This window comes from Trachemys scripta, chromosome 2 (genome assembly GCF_013100865.1).
Source record: "Trachemys scripta elegans isolate TJP31775 chromosome 2, CAS_Tse_1.0, whole genome shotgun sequence".
NCBI lineage: Eukaryota > Metazoa > Chordata > Testudines > Emydidae > Trachemys > Trachemys scripta.
In genome coordinates, this window is record NC_048299.1 from 124,492,246 (window position 1) to 124,513,879 (window position 21,634).

Genomic DNA, 21,634 nt, shown 5'->3' on the forward strand with positions numbered 1-21,634 from the left:
TTTTCGAGTTACAGTGGAAGAGATTCACAATCAGTGTAGCCTGAAGACGATTGATTCAACCATTTTAAAGTTAGGGACTGCTCACGTACACAAACTTTATGTCAATGAAAGGCTGCTGATAGCAGTAGCATTACTCCCGATTCACATTGATGTAAGTGAGAGAAGAATCAGGCCCAGTTTCTTCATTTGCTTTTTTGAATAGTCCTAAATCAGTTTCCTTGCAGCGGTCACCATAAAGCAGCTTGGCATACATGAGGTGGCGTTGGAGGGTGCTTAGGGCTGATGGTTGCCAGGGTGGATATATGCTGGGCAGCTATCTAGAAGGGCTATGGGCTCAGTATCCAACCTCCTTACATTCTGTCCCTTCCTGCCATTTCCTGTTACTGCTGCCATTGCAGTCACCTGCCCCTCCTAGGCTTGGATCCAGCAGGAGAGAGGGGGCAAGGAGAGGAGAGAGAAAGAGAGGGGCCTTGTGGCTGCCTATAGAGAAGACAAGATAGCAGCCCCTGGCAGCCAAGAAAAAACAACTCCAGCACTCCACTACAGCCCAGCTAAATGCCTCCAGCTGGGGTGCAGGAACGCATGACAGAGCTGTCAGATATGTGAGTGTCACAGCAGACATGTGACATCTGGCAGCTCTGTAACGGGATTGTACAAGCCAGTTCATGTCAACCAGTCGGGAAGGGATTTTGTACATTGTCTACTGTTCATTCACTCAAAAATTCTAATAGACTAGTGAGGCATGATTTCCCTTTACAGAAGCCATCATACATCCCAAGCTCTTTAGCTCTAGACACAGCATCAGTTTTTATCGTATGTCTGAGAGAGCTAAATAGCAAGCTGCATGGAACTCAATGCATCAACGTTGAAATTGAAAGCCTGGGACAGCCCTCCCCAGCTTTGAACCTGTAGCTCTAGGGACACTAAACCTTTATAGCCAGATGTTGGGAGCATAAGGCCACTGTTTTCATGCTCAGCTGGCATTGAAGTACTAGTCTATTACCTCTGGACTGGTACTTCAATGCCAGCTGAGCATGAAACTGCCATTACTACACTGGGTACCTTCTCTCATTTTCTTTTTAAATCTGTTTCTGCCTGGAGAAAATAATGCGTCCAGTCATCTCCCCTGACCTCACCCCCTCCCACTGCCTCACACCAGGTGATTTCCTTTACAGCTGTATAGAGTGGGTATAAAACACTGACACCTCAGAATGACAGTATTATACACTCAACTGATAGTCACTTTGAATAGGTGTAAATGACTGCACCAGGGGCAAGCCAGAGGGGAATCTGGCCCACCAGCAGTAAGTAGGCATTCTGGAGCTGGTGGCTGGGGCATGGATATGCCTGCTGTGTGAGAGCACGTTCCCTAGATTTGCAGAACATTGGGAATCTCAAACTGTAGCTCAGTGGGAGCAATTTTGACGTTTGCTATGAAAAGCTTGCATGGCTCTATAAAATTTACTGTTGGAAACTATTTTGCTTGGGGGTATGTTTCTTCTACTGTAATCCCTTCAGAACTCTTGGATGAATATGATTCTGTCAGGCATATACAGAGTATCACTTTTGGACCATTCCGTTTTGTTTCCACTTAAGCCATTTCAACATTTCCAGTTTATATACAGTATAAAATTCTCATTTCACACCCTTGAACGTCCTTCACACTCTCTCTAACACTGTTATTAAGGTTCTAATGTAGAACTTTACAGCTCATTCATAAAAGAACACCTGTATTCCAAACTGACATCATGTCACTCTAGGCATCCAAAAAAACCCAGTGTATTTTACAGCCTTGCTCTTAAGGTTGATTGCATTTGCAGTAAAGAAGAATGCTATTGGGAAAGAATTAAAGCACCTATCTCTCAATTTCTGATTCAAGGATATCAGCTTCACATTACAGAGAGGCATATTAAGGATATGTGCTATATCATTAGAAAATATCCATTAAATACACTTAAATTTGAAGCTAAAATTATATTCTGTCTGTGGCTGCTTTTCACGCAATGCCATCCAGCTCTCAGTGAGCTCTCAAATAGGGCTACTCATTACAATTTTGAATTCCATCAGAATGTAATTCTTAAACCTCTATTTTTATCTTCCTAACAAACCATGCTAGTCTCTCTAATTTATGTTATTGTTATTATAAAAGAGAAGGCTCAAAGGGGACATTATTTAGGTTTATAAATAGCTCCAATGGTATAATAGTCTTTATGGAATAGAATTATTCACACTCAGAAAATGGGTGGACAAGTATAATACAGAAGGAATAGCTAAGCTAAGGCATCAGGGAACCAATGCCATATGGGGTTCCATGCTCTGTGCTTTTCTGACCAAATATGTTCAGTCTATGAGTAAAAATTATGTGTTTTCTAATAGGCAGCCCCCAAAACTCATCCTGGTGTCTGAGTTAAAGCTGGGCCCCATGTGTCATCATCATCATAATAAAGCCTCTACTACTAGTCAAATAATACTAACCACACTAAGTCCTGAGTTACACTTGTCTAACTCAATTGTCTTAACATTATAAATTCATAGTTTAATAGATTATAAAGTTAGAAGGGACCACTGTGATAATCCCATATAACACCGGCGAGAGCACTGCCCTGAATTCATCCCGTTTGAACTAGGTCATAGCTTTTAAAAAAAACATCCAATCTTGATTTTAAAATTTTCAGGTGTGGAGATTCCATCAAAACTATCAGTACATTGTCTTCTTCGTCTTTCTTCTTTTTCCTTTATGCTGCTTTTCCTGGTGAGGTAATGAAGAGTAGGGAGGACCAGACCTCCCTTTCCTCTGCAACAGGTTCCAGATCCGACCTGGGGGATTCCCCAGCATTCCCAGGCCAGCTGGGAGATACAATCTCTCCAGTGTGTCCTGGGTCAGCCTCGGGGCCTCCCCGCAGTGGGACATTCCCAGTGGAATTATTGTTCATCCTGAATCTGAGGTTCAACTAACAGGCATTACCTCTTCTCCAGCACCCTGACATAGGCTTTGCCAGGGAGGCTGAGGAGTGTGATCCCTCTATAGTTGTAACATACCCTCTGGTCTCCTTTCTTAAAGATTGGGACCACCACCCTGGTTTGCCAGTCCAGAGGTACTGGCCTGCGTTCCACGCAACATTGAAGAGGCATGTTAACCATGATACCCCCAACATTGTGCAGTGCTTTCAACATCTCCGGGCAAATCTCATCTACCCCTGCTGCCTAACTACTACAAAAGCACTTTACTGCCATATCAACCTCAGCATCAGAAATAGATCCAATCTTACTGGAGGTTTCCAGCACTGCCTCCTGAAAGGGGGCCACGTCCATCAGGTTGAGGAGTTCCTCAAAGTGCTCTTTCCACCTCTCGGCGATCTCAGTCAAGGTCAGCATTTTACCACCCATGCTGAATACAGCTTGGGCAACGTCCTGCTGACCCCTTCTAAGGCGACAAATGGTTTGCCAGGACACCTTTGAGGCCATCCAGTAGTCATTCTTGGTACTTTGTTCCAATCATTAATTACTCTCACTGTTAAAAATTTGCACCTTATCTCCCCTCTGGATTTGTCTAGTTTCAATTCCCAGCCATTGGATCTTGTTATACCTTTGTCTGCTAGATCAAAGAGCCTTTGATTTTCAAATTTCTGTTTCCCGTGTAGATACTTATAAACTATGATCAAGTGACTCCTTAGCTTTCTCATTATTAAGCTAAATTCAATCATTTCCTATCAGGCATGCTTTCTAATCCTTAATCATTCTCCTGTGTCTATTTGGACTGTTTCTTACACCTGTATAGTGCAGAGCACCAATTTTGGCTGGGGCCTCTAGGTAATAAAAAAACTGTAATAAAAAAACTGAGCACATCCATTTTCATCTCAATGTGTGTAACTAACTTCCTACACATAGAAAAGTCAGATTAAAGAAAGAGCTAGTGTTTGAGGACCAGATTCCCCACTGCTCCTTACCATTCCTGCAATGCAAAGTAGTTTTAAACTCCACTTAACCCAGCAATTTCAGATGGCTTTGTGGCTGCTTTGCAGTGCTGGAAAGGCACATGGCCGCCAGTGTGTAGTGAGGAATATGGCCTCCAATACTGTCCATATTAGCTTTTTATAACATAAAATTATGGTGCTATCTTGCATCAGGTATAGTGAAGGAAATGCTGTTCCAGCTCTGACAAACCCCACGGCCTTCTTGGGCAGAGACTGCTTCTCCTGACAATTTAATGGGTAGATTTATGAGTGAGATGTGATCCAATCCAAGAATTAATTTCAGGCTCCCAGCAATGAAAGGGAGGAGACAATTACTCACCTCACCACCTACAGTCTCTGTGAAGTATACACAGGTTTCCCAGTATATCACCTTGTATTAGTTGCCTGATAAGCAAGTGTTTAGTCAGAAGTCTGTTGTGTTCCCATTTCTCAATCATATCTGATACACTGTCACATCTGCTGTCCATGTACTGCATCATAGAGCACATAGCTTCAGCAAAAAATGCTGCTTTTGGCGGCTACATGTACATTACACACAGCTCCCTGCAGTGGGGAAAGGCCCCAGCAGCAGAAGACTCGACTGCTAAAAATAGCGGTGCAGACACAGGATGCACTGTTTGGGCATGTAGAGAGGCATGGAGGACACATACCCTAGGAATTCAGGTGTGTCTTTATTCTACTCGTGTCAATGTTTACATTCCTCTTCATACCCAGGCTGGGCGGCGGGGGTGTGCAGTATATGTACTCTAAATGCTACCATAATGTGTGCAGAGAAACTTTCAGATCCATTTTATTCCCGGTTGAGAATATTTGTAGTTGTGGATTATTTATATTTAAACAATCAACAGTCATTTGCGTAAACAGTTTAAATGGAAAGAAATTATGTTTCAAGCATGTTTTCTTAAGGTAGACTTAATACAAAAAGGATAAAAACAATAAAGCAAATGGGACAGCAGTAATACTGAACAAAACTTTTAGGTTTCTGACCACCACTTTAAATGTGTTAAAATAACATTTTAAAAGTTACTCTAAACCTCAGAGGTCCCTGAACAAGAAAGTTTGATAATGAAATGACAAAACGTTTTCCAGGTTGCATGTTTATTTGTTCAAGTTTTGATGGGGAAAAGACGAATATTAAAGGAGAAATATAAATTATCTACAGAGTTTATTTTGACATTAAATTGAGCCCGCAGCTGGTTGGAATAGATCATCTTAATCCACTAATTCTCCTAGATATTTTATTCAGTCCAAATTGAAACAAAAATATATGTTATTAGTGGGTTGATAAACTACCCCAAGTGGGTACATCATTTTCAAACATAAAGAAACTTTGTAGAGCCATTTAGTCTGGTGTCTGACCAGTTGAAACTAGGCATCAAGATTATAATTTATTTTGTTGGTGGTGATACTGAACATTGTATTTAGCTCTCTTGAGCACATTCGCTCTCACACCCTTGGTTGTTATCCATTTCTTAATAATAGATTTGAGTTCATGACATGAAGGGTTTATGCATACACTTGTGAGATTTGTGTACATAGTTTAGCTCAGGGATTCTGTGCTACTAATGGTCCACGTTTTCCCCTAGTACCAGGGCAACTCTGCTTCAGCATGAAGCATAAGGAAATCCTGAGTCCCAATAACAATGAGTTTATTTGAGAAGAAAAACCATTTTTCACTTTCCCCTATGCAAAATGAATGGGAAAACAAACATGGAGAATGGATGACACCAAGGCCCTCGAAAGAACCGTGTACAGAAAAAACACCACTACTAGGATCTCCTAAAGGTTAAGGATTTATTTTCAATGCTCACATACAACTGAATGATAAATTATTTACATAAAGCATAAGTACAAAAAATATAATACAATTTTATACTGTACATGACATAAAGATTTGGCAGATATGATATGGGGAAAACACTGCACCCAACTGCCAGTCTAGCAGGAGCTCCATGTGTAAACAGGTTCATTAGAAGGTAGGCAGTTTATTGGTTTTCAGTGTGTTTAGTCTCCAAGTGAAGATTTGTGAAGCATGTCTTGGGGTAGGAAATTGGCAAGTGGACCAGCAGTGAACCTGACTTCTCTCTCTGAATGATCACTGATTGCTCCTTTCAGAAATTTTGATACTTTCTTCACTGAGGAAGCCAGAAGGATATTAAAATCAATTTTTATTGACTAGTTGAGTAGCTCATTGGCAGTTTCTCTTAAGTGATAATAATAGACTTCTCTAGCCCAAAGGTGGTTAGCACCATTACTTGCCAACCAATAAATTCCCGGGGAACTCATTTAGAACTGATACTACAAAACTGTTTTTTTATGATTATATATCAGGTCTCAGTCACTATACACACTGTCAATGCCAGTATTGAGTGCTACAGGGAACACAAATGTCAAAGTAATTACAAAAAAGGGCTAAAAGAAGTCAAATTGAGACCTTTCCTGTGAAGGTTTCTGCATCTGTGCACACCCATGCATATTTGTGTGTGTGTGCACAAGCACTCTTGCACAGAAGTGCATGCGGGGTTTCTCATAAACATGCGACAAACAAGGATTAAAATACACAAAGAGATTATGGGGTATTTTTGCCCTATAAACTTGGTTCTGCTTCCATTGATACAATGATGGTTGATTTTAATGGGGACAGGATTCGGCCCAACAGTTCATGAGTATCAGTATGAACACTGAACAACAGGGACCAACCCCTCAGCTGGTATAAATCGGCACGGTTCCATTGACTCCCATGGTGATACATAGATTTACACCAGCTGCAGATCTGGTCCTGGATCTTCTCTAATGAATGATGTATAAAAGAAACATATTTCAGGGCAATCTCACACAATTTTTCAGGAAGTACCATGTGTATTTTTATTTTATTTCTACACCAATGGTCTTAGCTAGTTCTTCTCAGAAGTGTGTTACAATATGTAGGAGACAAGAAGTGATGAGTTGGGGTTTGCATAAGAGGAATACAGGAGAATTAGTCCCACTTACTTCCCCCCACCTAAACAAGTGCATGATACAGAGATGAATAGTTGCATACAAGCAACTTGATGAACACAGTTTTTATATGGATCCTAAAAAAATAACAACAGTTACTATATTGCCAATAATAATGTAGTAGATCGTTGCAAAATACTGAAGAGACACTGTATTAGCACATATGTGATGGTGGAGGTGGAGGCTGCGGTCGCCTTTGGGCATTTATGTGGTCATTTGAGTACAGTACAAAATCTCAGCAATCCATCTTTGTAACACAACGCGCAGGGAGTTGTTTCTTTAGCAAGCCAACTCTCAAATACAGAGGAGGTGGGGGAATTCTTTTAATAAAAAAAGCAGGACTTCCTTAGTGCCTGATCCAAAGTCTATTGAAGTCAGTGGAAGTGTTTCCACTGATTTCAACAGACATTGGGTCAGACTTTTGTACATGTTCTTCAAGTGCTTTGAAATGAACATTTTGAACTTATTTTTTATGAGTTTACCATTAAAACCACTCCCAATGCCCTACACACACACACACAAATTAGCAATCTCTTTTGTGTTCATTTTCTATGTAAGTGCTAACACGGGAATAATAAAAAAGTGCCCAAGTTCTTTAAACCATGATAATTATCTTTCTAGCACAGAACAGGCAGCTCACTGATCTTTGGAACGGATTAAAAAGAGAAATATGAAGAGCATTGTGGCTTCCTTTCATTTTCTGTCCTGAACAGAGGGAGCCCCACATGAAAACAATTATTTAAAAAAAAATCTCCATTCATATCTGCTTCTTATTGTGAAAAACAATGTGCAGGTGAAATACATGAATTACTGACCTTTAAAAAGGCACAAGTCATTTTTTAAAAGAAAGTTAAGGCCCACAGTTTTCAAACATTATTTAAAATAGGTACCTAAAACTGTACTTAGACCCCTAGCTATGGGGATCTGATTTTCAGAGTTGCTGAGCACTTGCCCTTCCCACTAACATCAATGGGTGCTGTGGGCACTCAGCAGGTCTGAAAATCAGGCCACTTTTATTTAAATATTTAAAGATGGATTTAGGAACCTGACTTTTGGTGACCAGGTTTGAATATGTTGACTTTTCTTTCTATTAATGGGAAGATGCCCTGTAGCTTTATTACGTTTGGCAAAGTTGAAGGATACTACACTTTGGACGGTGGGCAATATTTCTCTGTCATTTTTGAGTCTTTAGCTGACCTTCATGTCAATTTCAGTCTCAAGTGTCATATATGTTTCAGATACTTACAGAAGAGATTACTGATATTGGAATGGTCACCCTCAGTTGCTGACAGGAGACAGAAAAGAGAAACTAAATCTTTTGTGTCACATTCATTTTTTGGCTTTGTAAGTGTGTCTTTCCTATTCTTAAAGATGTGTGAATACTCTAACATTTTCCTCTCTCCAGACTGAAAACTATACACTGGGAGCAGAACACAGTTTATTCACAAACAGGATCGGAAATAACAAACCAAAATACTGTTGCGTCACCAAGGTCTAACTTTAGGAGTCAAGCCTGCTCCCTTAAAGGCCTTAAAATTACTGGGGAATTATCTTCCTTCAGATGCAGTCCACCCAAACCCAGTCTGTGTTTGCAGGATTTGGGTCTTAGGCCCTGATCCAGCAAAACAGTAAACTTTAAGCATGTGTTTAAATTCCATTTATTTCAATGGGGCTACTCATGTGCTTAAAGATAAGCAAACACATATATGCTTTACTGAAGTGGGGCCTTAATTATTCTATAATTAAAAAAAAATATTTCTTTTCATTAACATTTCTTACATCTTTAAATCTCTCTTTTCTGTTTTGTATGGCCATATGGTCTAATATGCTGAGCACTTTTTTCTTTAATGAATCGCCTTGTGGCTCTTTATTTTATATTGATTTGAAACTTCCCTCAGGTTTCTGTATGATTCTGATACTGTTAACAACTACTTCCCTGTACTTTACAGAGTATCCCATACCTTTCCAGGATTTTAATTAGTATTATTTCATATAATAGAAAATCAAAGCCAATTCAACACCCCTCTATCTCCTGCTCTGTTATGAAAACTCAAACCCCAACCAAAACTCCCTTATTTTTATCTGAAACACACTGCTGCAGCAGCAGGCAATTGCAGATATCTGAAAAAAAGCTTCTACTAAAAGTAAGCTTAGATGAAAGTAAAGGTCTTCAGATTCAAATTGAAGTACAAGATACAATCTGCAAGCACAGTAGTGGATTTTACAACTGAGCAATATATTCCCATGTATCTCATATTGAATCAAGCCCCAAATGTCTACACACACATACACACACACACACACAGAGCTCTAATTTGAACTATCAGATGCAAACATATACTTTACAGCACCAGGCATTGCAATCTTCCTTTTTTTCTTTTTGTACTAGTGTTACACAGAAAAAAATTACAGATTTAAGATGAAATATTTTGGCCGGTTCTGGAGAAATTTTTATTTTAAACTTCAGTCTTGGTTTCATTTAAACGTAAGTGCAAAATGAAAGAAAGTTTTAAAATGAATGTATTGAACGAACACTGGTATTTTAGAGATGGCCAATCCTGGCATTAGAAATAATATAATATTTTATCCAGAACAGAGAACTATATCAGAGCCAAAAATCTCTGAGAGAACTGGAGGGAATTAGAGGGGTCAGGGACTTGAATTCCCCTCTCAAGAAAAGAACAACAGTCTAGGGCCAAATTTTCCCCTCATACAAATGCCCACTGACTTACATGAGAATTGCATGCAAGTGTCCACAGGATTTCAAAAATTCAAACTTTTATGGTTTAAAGAAAAACATTTTCATGTGCATTTAGATGTCAGAAATCCACTTCACACCAAAATGTGTGTCCTACCAATTTTAGAGCAAAAACTTTTAAAGAAATGGTTAAAAATTTAAAAAGAAAATCTGATTGGGGGACTACTTTTGTATCTGTCCACCTTCAAGGCCAGGCTCCATTAATGTCATATGTGCAACTGTGCAGCTCTCAGCGGCAGAACAAATAGACACAATTAATACATTTTAAATACCTCTAAATTAACCAAAATACTTTTCAATACACAAAAATGTCACAGCTTTAAAGGCTGATGTCTCAGGATCTTCCAAGACTAGTCCCACTGGGAAACTTGGGAGCTCCCCTTTCCAGTGATATGAAGATGCCATTTCTTACCCTGAAGGAACATGAGATACAGACATAAAACCTTTTTGTGCTATAGGACTAATTATTGCCCCAGCTTGGGCCACAGGGTAATTTTGGGAAATACATTTCACATTTGAAAGAAAAGAAGGAAACATTTCTCTGGCAGGTTGATTATTTTTAAAAAATGACATCACTTTGAAGCTGCTCAGAGATTTGGAATGGTTGAAATAGTCCTCTGGGAGATGGATTAGTGGGCAGAGTGCAGGGAAGGCTAAATGCAGTTAATCATATGTCTTCACAATTTATCCCATGGGTATTACCATCACAGATCTAATACAATGAATATACATGGAATGGCCAATATATCTATATAGTTAGATATATATAACCCTCAAAAATATTGTAGAGTAAAACATGGACTCATTTCAGGTAATTTTAATAAAAAGATAGATACTTTAAATATTTTAAAAAACTATGGGTCTAATAGCTAATAAGCTAAATTTAAAATACAGAAGCCAGACTAACACTGCTGTTAGTAGAGAAGCAGGGAAGAAGAGTGGGGTTTCTAATTTTGTTTTTTGTTTGGTTGGTTGGTTTTGTTTGGTTCGTTTTTCAGGCAGTGGCAGCAATTCAGATTTTATTTTCTTTATACTATTTAAATGAAGCGTTTTATTTCACAGCAGCAGCAGAGTGATGCTAATACCAAACTGGTTATGATTTGGAAAGTTCCCCCTCCCCATTCCACTGAATTTTCTTGAAAAGGTAATTTCATCGTTCCTAAGGGAAATAAATGTGTGAGGCAGTTTCTTAGGAAACACATCAAAAGTACAGTATTACAATGGTAGACGAAAGAGGATTAGTGCCACCATATTTTTTGGTGTGAACCTGTCTGAGGGTGGAGGATTTATTTTTAATTGACAGTTAAAATGAACATTGAAAATAGTCCAGTGGAAATACTTAGGAAACCAATCTTAATTATTTTCACTGAACCTAAGTACGATATGGTATTTGAACCTATTCCAATTCAAAAGTATTGCTCACTACAACACGTTATGAAGAAGTATCAGAGGGGTAGCCGTGTTAGTCTGAATCTGTAAAAAGCAACAGAGGGTCCTGTGGCACCTTTAAGACTAACAGAAGTATTGGGAGCATAAGCTTTCATGGGTAAGAACCTCACTTCTTCAGACGTTATGAAGAATTATTCCCATAATTAGTCTAGAATCTTGCCATGTAAGTTACAGGGCTATTAAAAGGAGGGGGCTAGCTCAGTGGTTTGCACATTGGCCTGCTAAACCCAAGATTGTGAGTTTAATCCTTGAGGGGGCCATTTCAGGATCTAGGGCAAAAATCTGTCTGGGGATTGGTCCTGCTTTGAGCAGGGGCTTGGACTAGATGACCTCCTGAGATATTAATAATATATGGTGATATACCTAGCTCATAGAGCTGGAAGGGACCCAAAAAGGTCATTGAGTCCAGCCCCCTGCCTTCACTAGCAGGACCAAGTACAGATTTTGCCCCAGATCCCTAAGTGCCCCCCTCAAGGATTGAACTCATAATTCTGGGTTTAGCAGACCAATGCTCAAACCACTGAGCTATCCCTCCCCCAACCTGGATACTCTATGATTCTAAAGTCATACACACACTCACACAAAATTCTATGTTCCTTGGCATTTTTTAATAGATTTACTTTGCAGAATTTTGATCCATTATATTCTAACATTTTCCTTTGCAAACCTTTTCTGTTTGTGTCTATCTACACTTTAATCTAAAGACCACAGGCTCTCCCATGTTGAAGCATCTCCACTTTGCATTTTCTCCCCACAATCCGCCCCCCTTTTGAAATTTCTGACGTGATAATCTATGGTGTATAGTTTAAAAACAGGCAATGATTTAAACCTTCTTATTCACTTTTTAATTTTGTTTAGGAAGTCTCTGAATTGTCCTTTTATGATATATATGGTTCAGCACTCTAGGCTAAACAAATGTCCCACACCCCTGCCATTTTCACTTCAATGGTACACCAGGAATTTCTCTTCCAAAAATATAAATGTTACAGATGTGGTGGGTGAAGAGGAGACCAAGAGAAGTTGGGCTATCATTTGAGGACTGCTACTGTTTCCTCACCTGCCATTGCACAAGAATTTAAAAGTGACAGCTTAAAAAGCAGCTAGTATGTTAAATATTCACATCAATAAGAGCCTCAGAGGAAGCCCACTTTAAACAACATTATTAATGGTCCTGGCACAGATTGATTAGCATGGATCAGACACATCAAGAAGATGAAAACAGTGCTTTTCATAACACATCTGGCACTTTTTTCTTCCTTTTGTTGTTGTTGTTTTCAAACAGGCATGTATAAACAAGGACTTGAGAAAAGAAAAGCAATTCTATTATTAGGCATATGTTCCCAGGAGTGTCAAGGAAAGGGTGTGGTGAATAAATCATGGTACGGTTGTTTCTGCCACTCATTGGCATGTTTTTGGATGCTACAGCAGACTAGTCAAGTGGGTTCCATATGCACACTCTGAGGAGAAGAGGACTTTGGAATGCCATGAGTCATGCAAGTCCATACAGTACAGTAACATTAGGTTACTAACGACGTGCAGAAAACGTTCAAACGTAACCTCCCAAAAAATAAAATAAACAAGATGAAGGCTTAAATTATCTCAACTTTGAACCATCTATTCTTCAGATTTCCCTTTTTGTCACAAGAAGCATATCTCTTGGTATATTCTGTTTGCTTCAAGATGTAAACAGCTGGGAAACTTCCAAGAGTTCCAGCCGAAACACTTCACAGTCTAGGAAGATTAACTCTGGACTGTTGTAGTTACTACAAAATAACACTGTGCTGCCAAATTTCTCCTCATCATTTACTCAACATTCTATGAGCTTTTTTGGCAATATAATGTCAGGAAGACTCCTCAGAGGGCCCCACTGCTAGATGCAGAGTTTTCTCCTCAAACCCAGTGGAAACAAGCAGACAATGTCCAAAAGGAAATAGAAGTCATATTCCTGGCACCCTCTTCAAAGGGGTTACAGTCTTTTAAAAAGCGCAAGAAATTAGTTTGCAACATGTTAGAGAAATCTGACTGAACATTTATAAACACGAACAAAGTGATATACTCCTCAGGACTCATTCCACTATGCCCAGCTATTAAATCTGCATTCCGTACTGCAGGCCAACCTTTCACTATTGCAAAAGGGAACATCATGTCACATACAGGTGTTTTTGTTTTTTTGGCAGCAATGGGACACTGATGGCTTGAAGTGTGCTTGAAATGTCTCTGAACTTCATCTCTGAAGCCTCAAACACATGAGCGGGCATGTAGCACAGGCTTTGGGGGATTGGGGAGTTACCAGAGGCCAGAAAATACACAAATCCATTAGTACTCATCATAATTATTGAGATCTGTAAAATAGGCATTAGAATAGGTCTTTGCAGTAAGATGTGGATTGAAGTATTTGTTTCTCTCCTCCAAGATCAGGTTGTTTTTGTTAAATGCCTAGAAAAAGAATAGCAAAATGTATCATTTTAATAAGATAATTTTAGTGGGCAAACCTCCAGGGTCGCCGATTCAAACAATGTTGTAACCAGAGTGCCCCTGAAATACATATGTTTATTACAAAACTCTGCATTTGTATGCACATATGTGTTACAATGAAGTCCTTAACTACATGATCCCATACAATATTGTTCCAAAACAACAGTATAACCTTATAGGTTTTTTTCCTCCAATCTAAGATATTCACATGTAGGTTTTTATACTATATATTCTTCTTTCTTATAGTATTTTCATTGTCAAAATGGTTCTGTACATCTTTGTTGACTTAGAATTTTTATATAATTTCCCTCTAGATTACGCATTCCTTGATTTTGAGTGTAAAATTTTAAAGAGCATCTAAGTGATTTAGGAATATAAATTCCATTTTCAAAAGAGATTTAGGCATTTCAGAGTCAGATTTTCAAAGGTATTTAGGCACTTAAGCATGCAGATAGGTGCTTAGTGGATTTTCAAAAATACTTAAATAGAATACTCCATTGATTGCAAAGCATAATCTCTCTTTCCTAATTTCCTAGATTTTTTATTTAAGAAACAAATGGGGAAAGAAAAAAAGAAAAAGATTCACTATCCTGGACTTCACAAACGCTTCAGAAAATTTTGCTATAGCACATAAATTCAATCATCTGAATGTATTTGGCTAGATAGCATACAAATGCCCAATCTTGCATACCCAATCTTGCATACTTTAGGAATTTTGCAATAGGAAGCTGTTCTAAAAGGTTATAAGTAGACTTGTCATGATTAGATTTGTTATAGGTAGATACTGGTAAATGTCAATTTCATCATACACATAGAGACAAACAACATTTCCACTGATGGTAATCAAAAATTCAGACAGGAAAAGTAAGAAAAATGTTGCTAAAAAATTTATTAGACTTTAATTTAAGGATATTTACTTTATGTATTTTAACATGCGATGTTGACAATTGATGTTTTAACAGTTTTAAAGCTTTAACTTTTAGAATCTTGAAGTCTAATGACATTGTCTGTCTCTCCCCCATTCCCAGATCTCCCCCCATAATTTCCTAAAACTGTGAACATTTAAATTGCTAATAACAAAAAATACTTAAAACTCACAATTTTGCACATCAGTTGAAGATCTGACCCATCACAGATTTGGTTCAAAGATTATAAGGCAGAAGGGACCACTGTGATCATTTAGTCTGACCTCTTGCCTAACACAGGCCACAGAACTTCCCTGAATTAATTCCTGTTTGAACTACAGCATATCTTATCGAAAAACATCGAATCTTCATTTAAAAATTGCCAGTGATGGAGAATCCACCACAAGCCTTGGGTAAATTGTTCCAAAGATTAATTACTTTCACTGTTAAAATTATGCAACTTATTTCCATCTGAATTTGTCTAGCTCCAACTTCAAGCCATTGGATCTTATTAAAGCTTTGTCTGTTGAACTGAAAAGTCCATTATCAATTTTTTCTTCCCCATGTAGGTACTTATAGACTGTCATCAAGTCACTACTTAACCTTCTCTTTGTGGCTCTTCTCTTAAACTTTCAAATTTATCCACACCCTATCTGAACTGTGGACATCAGAGGTAATATAGCCTCCCTACTCCAACTCTATATTCTCTATTTATATATCCAATGATCATATTAGCCCTTTTGGCCACAGTGTCGCACTGGGAGCTCATGTTCAGGTGATTACCCAGCATGAATGTCAAGTCCTTTTTAGAGTCATTGCTTCCCAGGATTCAGTCCCCCATTCTGTAAGTAAGAGCTACACTCTTTGTATTAAGATGTATAACTTCACATTTGGCCTTATTAAGCACATGTTTGTTTGCTTGAGCCTAACTTACAAAGCAATCCGGATCACTTTGTATCTCTGTCCTCTTCATTATTTACATTTCCCTTAATCTTTGTCATCTGCAAACTTTGTCTGTGATAATTTTATGTTTTCTTGAAAGTCACTGATAAAAAATTATGTTCACCAGCTCAATCACACACATAGCATGGGAAGGAGGACAGAAGCTTTTGCTGCCTGCTATTTGAACTAAAGGAAAGTCTCCATTAGGTATCACTATGATTTTTGAGGTCCAAATCTACGTTTTAAACCAGATACTGGAGGACGATACTTTCAAAGAAAACACTTGAGCAATAGTCTGATTTCTCTGAACAAAGGCCAGTGGTGCGCAAATTGTACATCCCAGCCAATACATGATAATATCTTCAGTGTATTATGGGCTGGTGTGATAAGAAATCTATAATTATTACATTACAAATATGAATCTAATTTAGTTATTCAAACATCTAATACTTGTATATTTAATATTTGTATGATCTTGAGTCCATCTTTCACTGTAAAAATGTATCATTAGAATTCCTTTGGCACACTGTAATTACTGTATACAGTTATACATAGCTACACATTACAGACAACTCTATCCATTGCTTACCTTGATGGCTTCTACAGAATCATATTTGTCCAGTTTGTTGATATGGTTAGTGATACTGGTATTAAGAGGAGCTGGCGACACTGGATGGATAACAGTTGCATCATGGGATTGCTGCTGATAGCGTTGGCAGTAAGTGTAAACAAGCAGTGTAAGCAGGCAGCCAAGTATAGAACTGCTCAAGCCCACCGCAATCATGTGGAACATGTTAAACTCTGAAGAACAGATAGCAAAAGACAGCATTACCTTTAAGGCAGTCACAATAAGAGTTTTGAAACGTTTGAAAAAACACAAACAGGTGCTTTGATCCAGAAGGGAATAAAGTATCTCATGGAGTTATGCATTTCTTGGAAATGTCAATCGCCAAGATTTTTACTTGTAATTGAAAATACATTGCATATTCCTAGAGATCACTATCAGCACCTTATATCAGCACATCTGTAGTACAGTAATATTGATTATGGCTGGGTTTTCAAAAGGAGTTAGGTGCCCAACTCCGATTGAAATTAATTGCATTTCTTTCAATATTTTTAAAGTCTCTGCCTAAATTCAGTTCTGTAAATTGTACTGCAAAGTATCCAACATCACCATTTCCATTTTCATGTAGTATTTTAAAAAGATATATTATCTACACTAATTCATTTTGATTGAATCAAATAATCTCCTTGAATGTTGTTCTTCTAATTATTTCTGTTATACTCAGTGACTAGTAGGGACAATTTAGAACACAAGAACTAAGGTGAAATGCAAGTAAGTTTAATCAAAACCAATAAAAGACACCTGAATCCTGCTCTCCCTAAAAGGCTCTGGAAGTCTCCTTTACCTGGTGCTTTCTTTCAGGGGCAATGGCCTGGTGCTTTTCGAACACCCCATTCACCTCCTGGTGGGCCCCCTCACTCTTCTTATATCTTCAATGGGTGGCCAAGTTGCTCACTTCCCCATCCTGCATAATTATTTTTGTAAGTGGGAGTGGGAGTAGGAGTATTAGCACTGTAGGGAGAACAGGGGAACAAGAATTTCCCAATGTCCAATGCATGCTGGAGCATCTCAGCCTGAGGGTTCAAGAGAAGTGTAATGTACAGCAGTATAAGCAGGAATCTTTCCACTTGCTCCACCTAGACGATATTGTGGGATCTGTAGAGTAGGTGGCCCCCCTAAAGAAGTAAAATTGGGAAGCAAGCCCACTGGCTGCCCTTTGAAAATCTGGGAAGGAGCCTGATGCTCATTCCCTGATGCCATTGAGGGGTGAGAGATAGCAGGTGACACACAGACACAGACGGCAGCTGCGAGGGGACCCCAAACCATGCCCAGGGGCTGGGAGCTCCAGGGAACCCCACCCTTTGTGATGGTTGGGAGGACTGGGGGCCCCCAGCTGCCTGGTGGCTGGGAGCTGCAGCGGGGCTGCCAACTGCCAGCTCCAGCCCCGCTGCCCTGGGACTGAAGTGGAAAATGTCACGGAGGACTCTGGAAGTCATGGATTCTGTGACTTCTGTACATAATTGTAGCCTTAATTATAATGGGAGGTACGTGCCTCAAAATCTGAGCCATAGTGTCTCTACTGAAATTGAGTAGTAGCACTGGAATATAGAAAGGGATGTTCATAGGGGCCCTATTTTCAGCAGGCACATAAATCAGTATTATATGCCTCAAATAGGTTTTAGGTGCCTAAATGTGGGTTTAGGTGGCTAACTTGGGCACTAATATATGTAAGTGGCCCATGAATCACTTTCCATCTTTTGGCAAAAGTTTTCCCCAGACACAGAGCTTGGTAAAAAAGTGAGGAAGCCAGAAAACAATCAATTCAGAGTGAATCTCAGAGTAGAACACATTGTGCACACTGATGACTTCACTTTTCCCCACTGAACTCACTCCCCTTTCCTTTAATGAAAAATTGCTTCCACTGTACATAAGAATACTAGAACCAGCCAGAGCGTTGACTGTCGCTAAATACTTAATAGGTGCAATTGTTAAAAACTAAAATAAAGTATTATTTTATTTTTACATTTTTCAACAATAATTTCTTTTCCTGCTCAGGACCTGTTTTGCTAACATTGTGGTTGTTTTGTAGGGGATTTTTTATTTTGTTTGTTTTGTTTTTGGCAGCTTGCCTGATAATGAGCTAGAGATACAGTCTGAGACATTAAATGGGTGACTAAGATGACTCATAGTTGTTCATTTGACTCCCAAGTGGGGATGGTGAAATTATTATCCTGGATTGGTGCAGTGACTTTTCAGATTTTTGATCTGCAAGTAACTTGCTTATAATAGGGCTTTCTCCTGCAGAGAGAAGGGTGATTGCCTTTGGGGGAGGCGGGAAGGTGAGAGTAAGAACTTCAGGTAACATGCTGTTGACTCAAAAGGTAGCCAGTGGCAGTCAGATATTTAATGAGGAACCTTCTGGTAACTACAGTCTGTTTTTCTCAGAAAATGTAAGTAATGAGAATATGGCATTTAGAAGGTAGAGTAAATGAGAAGGGAGCAAGAGGTGAAACAAATGGAGAAAAATAGGAATCAATTATACTGTTAAAAAAAAAAACAGGTAAAGATTCTGCTACAGAGAAATGAAAAACTTACCACCACATAGTTTTTCTTCTATGCTGCTAGATCTTGCTACTGATATTTCTAGAAAAAAAATAATGTAATTACAATGTGTAGATAAAACATAGCAGAGACATACTAAGCTGATGAATAGGTTAGAGCTGTGAGAAAAGATTACCCTCCCTCCCCCGGTTGAAACTGGCCAAACCCCCCAAACGAATCTTCACTCTTAGTTCCATGAAAAATAACATTAAACATTTCTCATTTTTGTCTCAAAATTCTCAAGAGTTAAACAAATAGCAGATACTGTAGGGGGGCAAGCCACTTCTCCCCCACAAAATGGTGAGTTTCTGAATGGGGAAAATGGAAAAAAGTTCACAGGCTAGCTCAGGGGTGCAATTATGTTATTTTACCATGAAGACCCATGTCTACTGGTGAAAATATCGAAGTTTCATTTCAGATCAGTGTGACCTATGAGACCTTCATTGCCCACTGACAAAAGGGTTTGCTGTCATGTAACAGCAACTGCAATCAAGCCTGACAAACTCATTATACCTAACACATTGCTGTCATGGTATTTATCTATAAAGAATGTCATGTAAGGTATCAAATGAAAACTTATATCATACTGGTCATCACTGTGTGATGTAACAATTAAAAAGTTGTAGATATGTACTAAAAATATGCTCAAACCATGAAACCAGGCAGGGTTTGGTAAGCAAGTTTGTCCCAGACAAAGGACTGTTGATTTGCCTGTCTGCCTATGTCTCAAATGTAAATGGATCAGGGTAGGCCAAAGATAATGGGAATCAAAATTGCATCTGAAGTCAATTGGAAAATCAAATTATCAAGAGGACAACCCCTTCCAAAGGCACCATCCATGAAGCATCCTGGCTGTCAGATGAAGGGCCTGCAGGCTGTGATTGAGGAGGAAGATGTGGTCCTGAGAGATCATATCTCCTCCAGCTGGCGTAGCAGTCTGACAGATAGTGCTAGTACCAGCCAAGAACCAGTGTTGTTGGGACCATGCTGGGGCGATAAGTATAAGCTATGAATTTTGTTAATATGTGGGGAGCTATTGACAGGCCAAAGGGTAGCACTGAAAATGGAAGTGGGATCCATTTACCATGAACTTGAGGAAATTTTGATGATTCTGATGAATTGCTATGTGAAAATACACATCCTTTAAGTCAAGGGCAGCATATCTGTGCCCCAGGTCCAATGAAGGAATAATGGAGGCCAGAGTGACCATCCAGAAGTTTGTTTTAAGAACTATATGAGCTCTCTTAGATCTAAAATAGCCTTGAGACCCCCTTTTGCTTTCCGGCTTAGGAAGTAGCAGGAAACAGGGAAACGTCCTCTATATTTCCCACAAGTAGAAGGGATTGCATCTCCTGCAGTAGAATGACCTCAGGAGAGTGGTCCCTAATGACAGACAGGGAAGGGCGGTGGGAGTGGGAACAGAAACAAACTGAAAGGTGTATCCCACTTTCACTGTGCTTAAGACCCAACAATTCATGGTGATGTAGGACCAAGCATTTAGGAAATAGGATAGATGACAGGCAAATATAGGGGTGGGAAAAGATGTTGGGACTGGTAGTATGACCTCCACCAATGTGTCAAAATGCTTGTTTGGAGGACCCATCTTGTCTAGATGAACTGGCAGTTGCAGAGGAGGAGAGAGGTACCCAGCACTTCTTGTAACCTCTGCCCTTCTTTCTGGATAGGTCCTGGGTACAAAGCATGAAAACTGGATACAGGGAGGACTGCTGTGGGCAAAACAGCTTTATTTTTGCCATCAGTGTATAAATATCCAGCGACTTAAAGGTCACTCTTGAATCCTTGGAACTATGCAGCCTCTCATCAACTTTCTCAGAAAAGAGTGAAGGATCCTCAAATGGGAGGTACTGAAAGGTCTGTTGAACCTCTGGGGGAAAACAGACAACGGCAGCCACGAGCACTGCTGTATAGTAATGGCCAAAGCCATGGCTGAGCTGCAGAGTCAGACGCATCTAAGCTGGCCACTAATTTGCCCTCTTCTACCACTGTGGAGAATTCTTGTCTTTAAAATATTATCACCGAGTTCGGCACGGTAAGGACCTTGTCCAACCTGTCCCTGGCTTGGGAGAACTGTGAGGCCACCCCAAGCTGGAGGGGCCTCATCCTGAGCCTGGTGTGGTGGACCGTACGTGCACGCCGATATGTGACCGAGCAGTTGTAGGCAGGACCTGGCTGTCATCACCGGGAACCTTACGATCGAGTCCATGAGCCCTTTCAGGGTCTCGAACCTGTCTGGGGGGAGAGAGGCCCTGGCCGACGTTGCGTCTAGGAGCGCCATGATAAACTCTATGTGTTGGACCGGGACTAACGTGGACTCGGGTGTTGTTTACCAACAGGACCAGGGCGGTGCATGTGGACAGGAGGAGTGCCACATGATCCCTCACCTGCGACCGGGAGGTGCCCTTGACCAGTCAGTCGTCCAGATAGGGGAATATCTGGACCCGCCGGTGCCTGAAATAGGTTGCTACTACTGACGTGCACTTTGTAAAGACTCTGGGGGCAGTGGACAGACCAAACGGAAGGACCGTGAATTGGTAGTGATTCTGACCCAACACAAAATGGAGGACGCGCCTGTGCCCCTCGAATAGGTGGATGTGGAAGTATGCATCCTGTAGATCAAGGGCCACATACAATCCCTGGGATCCAGGGAGGGGATGATGGAGGCCAGGGAAACCATTTTACCAAGTACTGGTTCAGACCTCGCAGGTCCAGTATGGGTCTGAGCCCCCCTTTGGCCTTCGGGATAAGGAAATCCTGGGAGTAATACCCCTTGCCCAGGAACTCCGTGTGCACTGCCTCTATTGATCCTAGTTCCAGGAGCCTCACAACCTCCTGCTCGAGCAGAGCCTCGTGCAATGGGTCCCCGAAGAGGGATGGGGGTGGGGAGTGGTTGGGCGGGTAGGAGGTAAACTGGAGGGTGTAACCTCAGGAGATGGTGTTGAGGACCCAA

At 40.0% G+C, this 21,634-nt stretch overlaps 1 protein-coding gene across 2 annotated transcripts in view; it reads right to left on the reverse strand.

Annotated features, from left to right (window-relative positions):
* Positions 1-5,749: 5,749 nt before the first annotated feature.
* Positions 5,750-21,634, reverse strand: part of SEMA5A (semaphorin 5A) — a 635,888-nt gene continuing 620,003 nt past the window's right edge. Inside the window, exons 20-22 of one of the 2 annotated variants that reach the window (XM_034761526.1) lie at positions 18,661-18,708; positions 16,090-16,301; positions 5,750-10,142 (exon numbers count right to left, since the gene is read on the reverse strand). In XM_034761526.1, coding sequence (XP_034617417.1) covers positions 10,080-10,142; positions 16,090-16,301; positions 18,661-18,708 — 323 coding nt within the window. In that variant the 3' untranslated portion in view covers positions 5,750-10,079. Of the gene's footprint in view, positions 13,615-16,089; positions 16,302-18,660; positions 18,709-21,634 lie in introns of both variants that reach the window. The other variant, XM_034761524.1, reaches the window with a different exon arrangement.